The 13,454-nt window shown below is 35.3% G+C and overlaps 1 protein-coding gene across 2 annotated transcripts in view; it reads left to right on the top strand.

Moving 5' to 3' along the window:
* The window catches only part of dvl1b (dishevelled segment polarity protein 1b), a 35,111-nt gene that overhangs the window by 15,771 nt on the left and 5,886 nt on the right, over positions 1–13,454 (top strand). Inside the window, exons 4-14 of one of the 2 annotated variants that reach the window (XM_084396007.1) lie at positions 3,439–3,551; positions 6,746–6,884; positions 6,996–7,089; positions 7,352–7,421; positions 7,503–7,642; positions 9,152–9,228; positions 9,312–9,379; positions 9,479–9,556; positions 9,644–9,778; positions 10,708–10,875; positions 10,965–11,183. In XM_084396007.1, the coding sequence (XP_084252133.1) occupies positions 3,439–3,551; positions 6,746–6,884; positions 6,996–7,089; positions 7,352–7,421; positions 7,503–7,642; positions 9,152–9,228; positions 9,312–9,379; positions 9,479–9,556; positions 9,644–9,778; positions 10,708–10,875; positions 10,965–11,183 (1,301 nt within the window). Of the gene's footprint in view, positions 1–3,438; positions 3,552–6,745; positions 6,885–6,995; positions 7,090–7,351; positions 7,422–7,502; positions 7,643–9,151; positions 9,229–9,311; positions 9,380–9,478; positions 9,779–10,707; positions 10,876–10,964; positions 11,184–13,454 lie in introns of both variants that reach the window. The other variant, XM_084396006.1, reaches the window with a different exon arrangement.

Below are 13,454 nucleotides of genomic sequence, written 5' to 3'. Positions count from 1 at the left end.
AAAAACTTATTTGACATTATAGTAAAATTGCATATAAACCATTTGCAGTTTTTCCACTGTATGTGGTAAGGTAACTCATTAACCAGTTAACAGGTTTTTACTGTAGCATTTTTACCGGGGTTTTTTCTATAAAAGTTACAACCATTTTTTACAGTGTGGAATGGATGGAACATTATTATTGCAGTCACACGCTCACACATCCAGTTCATTTTATAAGGCAAGAAATCAAAACAAACCGTATGTGTGGATTATACTTGTACAGCAGAATATATGAAGGCAGCATACAAATGTAACTCTTTACTTGAAAAAATGCCAAATGATATCCTGAATAATGCGAGTTAAAATTAACCCATTGTTTCGTGTTGATGAAGTGAGAATTGAGCGATACATGCAGGGACGGACTGACAATCTGTGCGTTCTGGAAAAGTCCAGAACGGCCGTCCAACCGAAGGCCGTCGGCACAAAAAAAAAAAAAAAAAAAGTCTAATAAAGCAATATGAACCGCCAACAGCAGGGGCACTAATATGATCACTTATATGCTACGTGTAAAAAACAACAACTGAGGAAGAAGAGTCGGCCTATAGCCACTGACGGAAAGTTAGTTTTATAAGGCTGCACTTTTAAATTTGCTTACATTATATTTGAATAGCAGTGGTCTCCAACGTGGTGCCTGTGAGTTGCCCGCTAAACACATTCTATAAATAGCCCTAACTTGCTGTCGGAGTTCCAGACTTCGGAAAAAATTGTATAATTTTGCGACCTTTTCAACTAAACGTTTCAATTTGAACTTTTGTCTCTACAAAATTACCCAACTCTTTTTGATTATACGCTGTCATTTGCGTTGCGTATGTGAAACATCAAATGGCAAACGCTCAAAAAGCGGAACAAAACTTGTTTGATCTGAGCAGCGCATTATTAGCTCGGGACAAAAAACAGATCGCGGCCAAAAGCAGCTGTGCGGGCTGATCTCGATCACGCGAACATTAGGCTATTACACAGAGCTGCGCGATCAACTGAGAACTTAAATTCAGCGCAGAATTCTCTATCTCTATTATAAACCCACAAATTGCTATGTGATTTAAGCTTGTAAAAAGCCAGATGAAACATCGCTGATATTCTCAACATATTGACGCAAAAAAAAAAAACAAAAAAAAAAAACAGGCGATACATTGTTCCGAGAACAAACCAGTTAGAAGACATTTCACACCACAACTTATGAATTAACTTTAGTAAAACAAACTTTTTTGGCAGAAATGTGCCTGTAGGCCCTATTCATATTAAAAATGCTGTTATATTAATATAGTCATGTATTAAATGTAGCCTAATGCAGTAATGTTTTGTTTAGAAGTTATGGCAGTTTATTTTTTATTTTTTTTCATTTATATTTATACTAAATGTTTGGGCTACTGTTTTTGATAACACATACAATAGGTTTATAGAAAATCAACAAAAAAAATCAATCAATAAATATTTTCAGGATTTTTCAGGATTTTTTTTTTTTTTTTTTAAACGCTTGTAAGTCTGAACCAGAATATCAAGATATTTTATTATTTCCCATATGATGATGAAAAGTAAAAAAGCTTCACCATGTTATGTATAATAAATATTGGAGTATAACAAATAAAAATTCCTTCTAGATTATTTTATCCCTTGAGGTATGGCCCTCGCACACAAAAAGGTTGGAGACCCCTGGTATATAGTAACTATATGTTTTATAATTACAAGTTTGTGTAATTTGGGGTTACTGTAGCCAGTGACATTTCATTATTTGTATTTTATGGCATTACATTTTTTGTTTTTATTTGAAGGCTGAGGCTTCATTAATAAACACAACCCCAATTATCATCATTGGTTTTGAGATGTTACTTGCTGTGAATACCTTGTCTGATAGGCTACAGTATTGTGGCATATAGTATCAGGACATCCTGGCTATAGTGCAGTGTGCACGTCGCACATGGCTAGAGGCGAATGGCCGGATGATGGGCCTATTTGGGAGAAAGTCCAGGGCTGTTTTTTAGCCCCAGTCCGTCCCTGGATACATGTGAGGATAAGCTGATGTTGATCACTTGTGCTGTCGCTGTGATATTTCTGCCCTCTTGTGGCCGTTTTTTAAACTGCAAGCACAAACTCATTGGATTATATAATTTTTTTATGTCATGTCCTTAATTTCTAACATTGGTTGACTGACTCACTGCTTACATTTGTATCACATTTTGCATTCATGCAGTATACCTCACATTTTTAGAACAACAATGATAACAATATGCTGTAAAACACTAGCGTTAAAAAGTTTGGGCTTGGTTTTTATGTTTTTGAAAAGTCTTATTTTCAGCAAAACTGCATTTATTTGATCAAACTTTATTCTTTATTGATTATTTATTCAGTTTTCAGCATCATTACTCCAGTCTTCAGTGTCACATGATCCTTCAGAAATCATTTTAATATGCTGATTTGGTGCTCAAGAAACATTTCTTATCATTGTCACATTCAGGATTCTTTGATGAATAGAAAACATTAATTTGAAACAGAAATCTTTTGTAGCATTAAAAATGTCTTTACTGTCTGTCACTTTTGATCAATTTAATGAATCCTTGCTGAATAACAGTGTTAATTTCTTTAAAAAAGTAAATTATACTGACCTATAGTGTATGTTTCATACAAACATTATAATAAAAAAAATAAATTAATAATTAAAATAATTATTAAACATGTTTTTTTTGTTTTTTTTTTACATCAACATTTTTGTATTAAAATAGCAAGAACTGAAGTGACTATTTTTTAATCATTAAAAATGTAATTTCTACTGCTTGTACAGGATATGTCCTATTTGACCTACAGTGTATTTAAAAGTATTATATCTTCCGGAAAGGACAAACAAATTTTTGGCATAAGGTAAAAATAAAAAAATAAAAAAGGTTATCACATTTAGGGGTCATATATCATTCACACACACACACACACACATACATATACATATATATATATATATATATATATACAGTATATATATGTATGTGTGTGTGTGTGTGTGTGTGTGTGTGTGTATACTGTATACACACACACACACCTTTATAGGCCATCTTTACTATATGGTGGAATAAATCTTTCACCTCACTCAGATTTCTACTGAAAGCACATATAGATGTTCATGCTTGCACAAAGACACACTTGCCTGCCCCAAGGGTGTAATTCAAAAACCGATTTTTCATGATGAAACCCCCTATGTGTCATTACCATTATTCTCTTTCTCTCTCGCTCACTCCCCTTTCTGCCCTTCTCACAAAGGCTAAAATAGTCTGCATTCCATCGCTTACATGTATATCTCACATGCACATACAACGTCCTATGAGTATCAGATAATACAGCTGTTGCAGTGTGTCTAATGTTTTTCAGAGCTCATGCTGCATATGTTTCTGTGTGTGTGTGTGTTTGCTACAGTGCTAATGCAGTGAACAGCAGAGACGGTCTGGACACAGAAACTGGAAGTGAGTCTGTCCTCCGCCACCGCAGAGAGCGGGAACGAGAAAGGACAAGACGGAGGAGAGATGAATGTGAGTGTAGCTACGAGATTATTCCTAAATACTGTACTTTTATCAAAGGCAGGGTTCCTACAAGTTTTCCCTTTCAAAATTCTAGAATTTTCCAGACTCAAATTGATCATTTGCTGGTTTGGCTTACAGTTTCGCGTAATGAAAATGTGCGCCTTGAATTCATTCAGTCCTGGTCAACGATCACTTAACTTTTGCCATGAAAACACTCGGCTTGTACGATAATGATTATTATTTTTTATATATATATAATTTTTTTTTATATTTAGAAAACTGAAATGGAGCAATAGTTTAGTTTTCAATAGTCACCTTTTTTTTAAAATTTTTTTTATACTTATCCAGACCTGGAAATTACTAAAATCTGTACTTTTCCATACTGTGTAGGGACCCTGCATAGGTGACCAAATCCCTACTGTACATGCCACTTTATTTTGCATTCGTACACAAAGTTGATATAATCATGGCTTGATTCCACTCTGAGCATGACAAATGTTTTACGCCCTCTTATGTAAGATATTTGCCTCATTGGTGTGCTAAATATATTCGTCTTTTCAAACTGAGGTCATAAAGTCACCTCTTTTTGTGTATAGTGGTGTTTTCATCTTTGTCTTTTTGTGTATGCGTTTGTTTGGTTTTAGCTCATTTATAAAGTCTTAATTTATCCAATTACCTACCATGACAGACTGAAACGACTTCATCTTTTTTAAATGTGTTCTCACATTAATATTACGGAAGAATACAAATAAAGCAATCTGTCATTTAAATGACATTTACATACGCTCTCATTGTACATTGTGTTTCTCTTCTTTCTTTGTTCTGTATTTGTTCTTGAGCTTCCATTGATTGTTTGCACAATACATAACTGCACAAATAACAAATGAAGACACATTAATACAATGTACAATGGCAAAAAATGTTTGTAAAATACTTAATTACGACAACAGGCGTTAACAGAGAAGAATCACACACCCTTCCTGTCGTCTATTCAACATAGTCCTCACCCTTACAAAACAAATGCTTTCTCACACACAAACACACCCAGACCTCTCACGGTAATGTATCTGTGTTTGTGATGGTAGCGCAGGTCTCTCTGTTGGCCCATTAGTTCCCGCTGATCATTAATCAGTGTGGCTTAATTAGCTGGCCAGTCTGGAGACAGTGTCAGTGGTGACAGTGCAACACTCCTTGAGTTCAGAATTAATAGGACAAAAAGGAGAAAAAAAATATTAGGTTTACAAGATGCACTATTCCTCTGGGAATAGCCAGGCGGTAGCTAGGGATTCTGGGCCCCTGACTGAATTTTGTACTGTGGCCCTTTCCTATTTGCGAATAAAATGCAAAGCAGGAATATGGATTTATTTATTTTCCTTTTTTTTATTTAATTTTTTAATGCTAAACACACAACACAAAGAAATTTACACATATAAAACACTAATACAGAGAGGTTACAAAAATGAATAAAATAAAAAGTAAAAAGAAAGAAATTAAATAAAAGACAAACAGTGGGATGTGGCTTTGTGCACCCTACACAGAAAACAGTTAGTCAGGCGAAACAAACAGTTTTATTTTTTTATTTCCACACATACAAGCTAACGTCACACTTCAGACTATATTTTATCATCAAATTTCTGTTTAGAGGCTTGTCACCCCCTCGACGCGGGCAAACTTTGCCTCGTAAATTATAATTGCACAGTACATGATGATTATTTTCACGCTCGAGCAGAGACTGCAAAAATCGAAATTGTCGCGCGCTCATTGTCCACGCGCTGCTGTTGATGAATGACAGTGCGCGTCTGGCGAGAGCGCGAGCAGAAGGGGCGGATAATAAATTCATATCGCGCGCTCCCGCGGGAGTTGGTCTGTCTGTGTAGTAGTTTATTTGTGTGCACCGGCGGAGAGAAGCTCTTCTGTCGTTAGCGCTTTCTGAGGTAAGGCGACTTCACTTTACAAAAGTATTTTATTTTAAAATAAACAAAATTCGGGTATTCATTTCATATGCTTCGTAGTGCTAGGCTAAATATTAACTTATCAGAAAGACATGCGTAATTGGCTTGTAACAAGAGCAAGTGAAAATAGTATCTATTATAAAGAAGAAAACTGATATCTAATACAGAATGCTAGAGTTGTTAAACTGCAGCAAATATAATAATAAAATAAAATAACATAGTTTTCATTATATTTTTTACAATATTTAAAAAAAGATTGAAACATCCTTAAAACATGATTTAAATTTTTTTTTCATAATTGGCTTGTTTTCGTATCCTGTGTTTAAATTTTTTTAAACTAATTTTATTATTTTACGTTAAACTTAAAGAATGAAATAAATGAAACTATGAATTAACTACAATTTTAACCAGCATGTAAAGAATTTTTTTAAAATAGATTGCAACATAATATACCTTTGTGCATCACTCATGTGATATATTGTTATATTATCCTGCTAAACATGTGATATATCTATAGTCTGGGTTTAAACAGGCTGCTTACACAAATAGTGGTGATGTATTGAGTACTTTGTTTCCATTTCGTTGCCTGAAGTCAAACATGGCTCTGTAATGGATTGCCTAGTTTGCTAGATGTAGCTGTGCATTAAGCTATACCGCCATCTTTTCTAGCTTGTTTGCTCTAAATCTGTAGCCTGAATAAAAAAACCATAATATAAATTATATGTAAACATATTTTGTTCTCCATTAGTCTTGTGCATTTCCTTCCTCACTATCAATTTTCCTTTCCACCACATCTCCTTTGTTCTACTGCCTGTCTTTTGTTAATCAAACTTTCATCAAACTAATTTAGTAATGACTGCAAGTGCAAAATAAATAAAGTACTAAAGACTGCCTTAAAATTCAAAAGACTGGCATGTGAGTGAGCATATCAGACAGTATGAGAGAACGATATCAGCCTATTGAAAGAAGCACTGGCAGCCCAACTCTCCTGGAGTGTTTCGGGTTCCACCAGAGGCGATACCAAAAGCCCGGCTCACTGAGATGCCGCCGCCTCACCAGAGCCTTCCAGCCAATCAGATGTCACCCTGAGGCAGAGCCCCGCCCACAGGAGTGTATGTTTTCCTCTTTTTAAGTTTGTCGCTCAAGGTGCGATCAAGCCATGAATATATCCAAATATGTGGTTCTCTTTGTTAGTGTTTTGTTGTTTCAACAAGACATTCACAAGCTCGCTGTGTGCATGATTGTTCTTAGTCCCGCGTGTGAACGGTCACACAAAAGCCGAGCGGGTGGTGAGGGACTCGGCCATGGGCTGTGACAGTGGCTCTATGATGAGCAGTGAGCTGGAGTCAAGCTCCTTCATAGACAGCGAGGAGGATGAGGATGCTAGCAGGTTTGGAATGACATACTGTGTGCTAGATTTCTAACTGACTTATTCGGTCTTGGCTCAAATTGTAAATGCAATAATCTATCTGTTCTTCTCTTCTTTGTTTGTCTCTCTCAGGCTGAGCAATTCCACAGAGCAGAGCTCTTCTTTTCAGTTAATGAAGAGACATAAGCGCAGGCGCCGGCGACACAAAGTGGCTAAAATCGACAGGGTTAGAAGTGTGTGTGTGCTTGCGTGTGTGCACCTACTTAACCACATATTGGGGACAAATTTGTATCCAGAAAAGAGCTAAATCTGACAAAACATCCCAAAACCTTTGGGCTAGGGTGTGGGTTATGTTATACTATTGTTCCCATTCAGCCAAGTAAATGTGTGTGTGTGTATATGTATGTATGTGCATATATATGTATACATATATACATGTATTTGACTTCTTAGGGTTTCATGTATCTCCTTTGCTTTCGTATCCACAGTCATCTTCCTTCAGTAGTATCACAGATTCAACCATGAGCCTCAACATCATCACAGTTACCCTCAATATGGGTAAGATCAGCTTGCCTTTTGCATGTACACGTACAGCGTGACACAAATTCATCACGTCCGTGTTCTCTCTTGTTTGCACAGAGAAATATAACTTTCTCGGCATCAGTATAGTGGGCCAAAGTAACGATAGAGGAGATGGTGGCATCTACATCGGCTCTATCATGAAGGGAGGAGCGGTGGCAGCAGATGGGAGGATAGAGCCAGGCGACATGCTGCTGCAGGTAGATTGTAGTCTGGATATTCATTTCTGTTTAGTCTGGTTTTAACAATTTTGGGACAGATTGTTTTTTGTAAACTTTGACAGTGTAAAAAACACATTCCAAAGAGGCTGTTGTTGAAGCATGCGACATTAAATACTATATGAGCAGAACATCAGCTTTTTGAAAAATGCTCCTCAGTTTGAAGCAAAAGGTTCAGAGAGATGGTGGGAAATGGTCATGAAAAACTAAATTACTGTGTTATAAGCTTAAAGAAAGTTTAAAGTTGCAATGTAGTTGTAGTTTGATCATAAAAAAAAGGCTAGTCCATCCAAATTTTTTAATTGTGTCATCTTTTTACCCTCATGTCATTCCAACTATTATGTCATACCACTACCACATACCACATCTCAGCCAGCTTAACTTAGGCAATAGCCGTCAAGCTTAACAATAGGCAAGCTAGTCTGGTGTTGACGTAAAATAGCTTTGTGCAAGGTTGGAAATGCCACCAAAATAAATAAAAATGCCCCCAAAATTCAAGATATGAAGTTCTAAAATGTGATATACATTTTTTGAATGTTATTGAATGATTTACCGTTTTTGAACGATCCGGGTGAGTCAATGATTCAATGACCCATTCATAAACTCGTGCTGAATTCGGAACCGCTTACTAGCATACTGCTCTTACTATCTTTCCTATATCTTTCTATGGCAAAAATAGTAAGAGTAGTATGTTAGCATGCGGTTCCGAATTCAGCATCAGTGGACACTTGCTTCTTTCATGAAAAAATCAGGTGGTTTGAACGAATCAGTTGAATGAATGATTCTATGATTCACTTATTACGACTTGCCTTCACCTACTGGCGGTTTTAGTTTCATAATAGTATCATTTCATTTTTCCCAACATTTCATATTTCTATATTCAAAATATTATATTTAGACCAAACATATTTGGTTCCCATTGACTTCCATTGTATTTTTGACCATACAATGGAAGTCACTGGGAACCCAAACTGTTTCGTTACCAACATTCTTCAAATTTGTCATTTTTGGGTGGACTATTCCTTTAAAAACACCTAATAGATCAGTTTTTCATTTCGAATAGCAGATTAGTGTAATGCAGTGGATTGGCTCGGCTCCGCCAGTGGTGTATTAAAGTGATTTAACACTGCAGGGACATGCTTACATTTTATATTTATATGTATTTACATTAGCTTTTAAGGATGAGATTTGGCCTCTGGCTCTGTGGCTTTAGTAGTGATTGTCTCTGGATCCAAATACAGCCTTCAAATGCCTCCAGCAGCTGCTGATCCCTGGTGAGAGGCAGATTACTGTTATAGTTATGGATTAGACTGCATATTTATATCAACATGGCACAGTTTGGCACACTGATATTATTAATTAATTACCTTAAGGTAATTACCTTACCTTTGTAATTAACTTACCTACCTTGGTACGAATTTCTCACAAAGGCTCAAAATATTGCTCTTCCTTTAAAGCTAACATGTGTGTATGCCACATTTTGACTTGCAGGTAAATGATGTGAACTTTGAGAACATGAGCAATGACGATGCTGTCAGGATCCTCAGAGAGATTGTCTCAAAGAATGGGTAAGAATAAACATGTCTGAATTGTAACATTGGACACGAGGCTTAGATGTAATGTGTTTTAACTAACCATTTGTCTTCTGTAGTCCTATCAGTCTCACTGTTGCCAAATGCTGGGACCCTTCACCTCGCAGCTACTTTACAATACCTAGAGGTCAATACACACAAACTCTTTATCTACGCTTCTTTCAGATAAACGAGATACTTGTCCATCTTATCTGACTTATCTGACCTGTTTTTTCCCCTCCCAAAGCTGAACCAGTTAGACCCATTGACCCGGCTGCATGGATTTCCCACACTACTGCACTAACAGGATCTTACCCACAAAACGGTACAGTTCACAACATCTACCGACAGATCACAACATCTCTTTTTTTGTTGCAAAGCATGATCCTAATCATCCTGTTGTCCTTCACAGAGTTTGACGATCTCCCGCTTACAGTGGGAAAAACGGACATGGCCACCATTGTAAAGGTGATGCAGGTCCCAGACTCAGGACTAGAAATAAGGGACAGAATGTGGCTGAAGATTACTATATCTAATGCTGTAATAGGTAAGATGTCTTTTGCGTTCATCACCTGTGAAAATATCTCACTCATGTTATTACTGTTGATGATGTTTTAAAAATGTGTAAAGCAGTGTTATTTTAGTATTGAGATACTATTATATTTTTAGTAATATTTTGAAGGAGATATTTTTTATAATATTTATATGTATATATTTATAATTTAATATGTATGATATTTTTTATAGTTTTTTATTTCAGTTTTTTTAGTTATTGTGGCACATCAAGTCACATCACATTCATACTTTATATTAGATGTGTAACTACTATATATTTACATAAAAAAATAATTGTTAGGTACATTGTGTACTCATTGTGTTCATGTTGAATTACAAAACACTGATACTGAGGTGGGATACGGGTAAGGTTAGTTACAGGTTTGGTGGTATGGGTAGGTTTATATATAAATGTAATTACAGAAATGAATTACAGCTGTAATTACATGCAGGTGTTTTTTAAATATAAGTACTGTGTATGTACACAATAAGTGCAATGTATCAAATGATTCATTGAAATGATTATACTTTTTAAACATTTGAAGGTGTCTTTGTTACACTATAATTATACATTTACATACTCAGTAATATTAAGTAACTACATGTACTTACTAAAGGGTTATGATTAGGGTTTGGTTTGGTTTAGGGTTAGTTGCATGTAATTATGCATAATTAATAGTTATTTCTATAGTAACTACATGTAACGTGTAAAATAAAGTGTTACCTTCAAATGTTAGTACATCGTAGATAAAGATACTTCATATAAAGTGGGACCTCAACAACTTTTTTATGTTTTTTATTTTATTTCTTAACTTACCTTTTATTTTATTTAAAGAAAAAGTGTATTTTTTTTATGGTTTTAGTTAACTATAATAACGATGGTGTATAGGTATTCATCTGTCTGTATCTCGCATGTTACAGGAGGTGATGTAGTAGACTGGCTGTACTCACGGGTTGAAGGATTCAAAGACCGGCGTGATGCTAGGAAATATGCCAGCAGCCTGCTCAAACACGGCTATCTGAGACACACTGTCAACAAGATCACCTTCTCTGAACAGTGTTACTACACATTTGGAGATCTCTGCCAAAGTACAACACATCTCTACATTTCCATAATGCTATTTATCCTTACAAACAAAATGTTTCCACCTCTTTATAATTTCCGCCTTTATTCTTAGACATGGCTACACTAAACTTGAATGAGGGATCAAGTGGTGCTGGTTCAGAGCACGACACATTGGCCCCTCTCCCCCCTCCGTCTACTAACCCGTGGCCCATGGGCGGCCAGCCCTTCCCCTATCCACCCTTCTCCACAGCGCCCTCTGGTTTCCCACCAGGATATTCCGACCCCTGCCACAGTTTCCACAGTGGCAGCGCAGGAAGTCATCACAGTGAGGGTAAGTAGGGAAAGGTCATCCTTGACTTCATATTACTGGATCACAGTTAGAGATTCCGAAATAAATCTCAGCCTAGTTCATTACTGAAATAATAAGATTGTATAGTTTAGCTCATATATATACATTATTTCAGGCTGTTGTAAATGTATGAAATAGTTGATCCTGCGTTATGCATTTGCTTGCACTCTATCTAGCTGTTTTTGAAAGCAAGGATTAAAATGTTGTTTTTTTTTAAGTATTGTCCTCAAATACGGTCGGTCCATTTTAGGTGAAGTGTCTTGTGGGGTCCCTAGTTTTAAAATTGTAAAAATTGATCTCCATCAGCTCATCATGATTTCATCTGGCATACATCTCATTCTCTAGTGCTTTTTGCCTTCAACGCTGATGCAGTGCACAAACACGTCCGTCTCAATCCACTGCTTCACATTAACCTTCACCTGTTGCTCATTTCACACATGCCATGCACTAGCTCAGTGAAAATGTCAAGAAGCAGCCTCAGAAGAAGCTCAGCAGCCTGCTGTGTGTGTTTGAGTTGCCTGTAAAGAGCAGTTAGATTGATCTGTCATCTCTTGAGTGAAGGTTCGGATGTGTTGTGTGGTTTGAAGCTTATGGATAGGCCCATTAAAGCAGTCAAACAAAATCAAACTAGGGCAGATATGGAAAAACATTTTAATATTTTAAATACATGGATTTTATGTATGTACTATATATTTATACACTACCGTTCAAAAGTTTTGGGTCGATAAAATTCTTTAATGTTTAACTCTTATGCTTGCCAAGGCTGCATTTATTTGATCATCATTAAAAACCATAATAATTTGAAATATTGTTAATACAGCCATTGCTCCAGTCTCCAGTGTCACATAATCCTTCAGAAATTAGGGATGGGCACGTTGATACTATAGTATCAATATATCAATACTCATAATAAGTATTGATTTATTTGATTTCGATTCCTTGAAAAAAATATCCATATTAAAATGATAATTATACAAAATGTGGGTTTATGCATCACTTTCAAATGTTTTCAGTACTTTTTGTTAATGTTTGTTTTTAAACATATTTAGCTGGCCTGTGTCACGTGACGTGACAAGATACACTTTGCATTAAACTGAGAGAGATGGAGAGAATGGCAAAAAAGGAAACATAGCATGGTGTGGTGTTGCATTTTTTTAATTCTATACATATTTATGTTATAATAATTTAAATTACTTGATTATTTAATCACAATATTAAAATAAAAGTTACCTATTGTTGTCCACATTTTAATTTAATTGTGCTCATATTTGCTTTTGTGGTAAATTTGTAATCAATGGCCAGTATGTGTCATGTGATTTGCCTTTTAAGTATGAAAATGAACATTATTTTGAAAAAGTACATACCGATTTAAGAAATAATCAGTATTAGTATCGTTAAAACTGTAACAAAAAGTATCGGTATCATATCGAATGAAAAAAACCCTGTCATTCTAATAAACATTTCGTATTATTATCAATGTTTAAAGCAGTTGTGCTAATAAATATTTTTGTGAAATCTATGAATTTTTTTTCAGGATTCTTTGATGAATCTAAAGTTCAAAAGAACTACATTTATTTGAAATAGAAATCTTTTGTAATATAATAAATGTCTTTACTGGCACTTTTGATCAAATTAATGCATTCTTGCTGAATAACAGTATTCAAATCTTACTGACTTTGAACGGTAGTGTCTATTTTCAATAGATATGACATGCGATGTCAAAAGTGACTGACTCAGTTTAGTATATCTATGTATTAGACAGTTACACTGATAATATTATTCAAAGAATGATATTAACATGAAATAAAGAAAATGCTGGCTGCTCTAAATTCATTTTTTACCTTTATTACCGACTGATAATAATAATAATTAATAATATAGGCTACTAATAATCATTTGATTTAATTGAGTTGACGTAATTGAACAATAAATGAAGGCTAATTGCTTAAATATTTTTATTAATATGTAACTTTAATAATTAAATAAAGCAGTATGTTCAATAGAATTGGTATCGAAATTGGTATCTAGTATCGTGAAATTTCAGCACAACTGGTATCGACTATCGAATTTTGCTTTCCTGATGACCCTGGATTTCACAATATTTCTGTAAGTTCCGACATGTCATCGCAACATGTAAATAGATATCTTATATGAGCGCATATAAGATTTTATTTTAACTGAGCAGGTTCCAGATGAAATTCCAGTAGTGCATTCAGGCTGTGAGGATGAATTGTACTTGATAGAGCTTCTGGT

This window comes from Rutilus rutilus, assembly GCF_951802725.1.
Source record: "Rutilus rutilus genome assembly, chromosome: 22".
Lineage (NCBI taxonomy): Eukaryota > Metazoa > Chordata > Actinopteri > Cypriniformes > Leuciscidae > Rutilus > Rutilus rutilus.
This window is presented reverse-complemented; position numbering and strand designations above follow the sequence as displayed.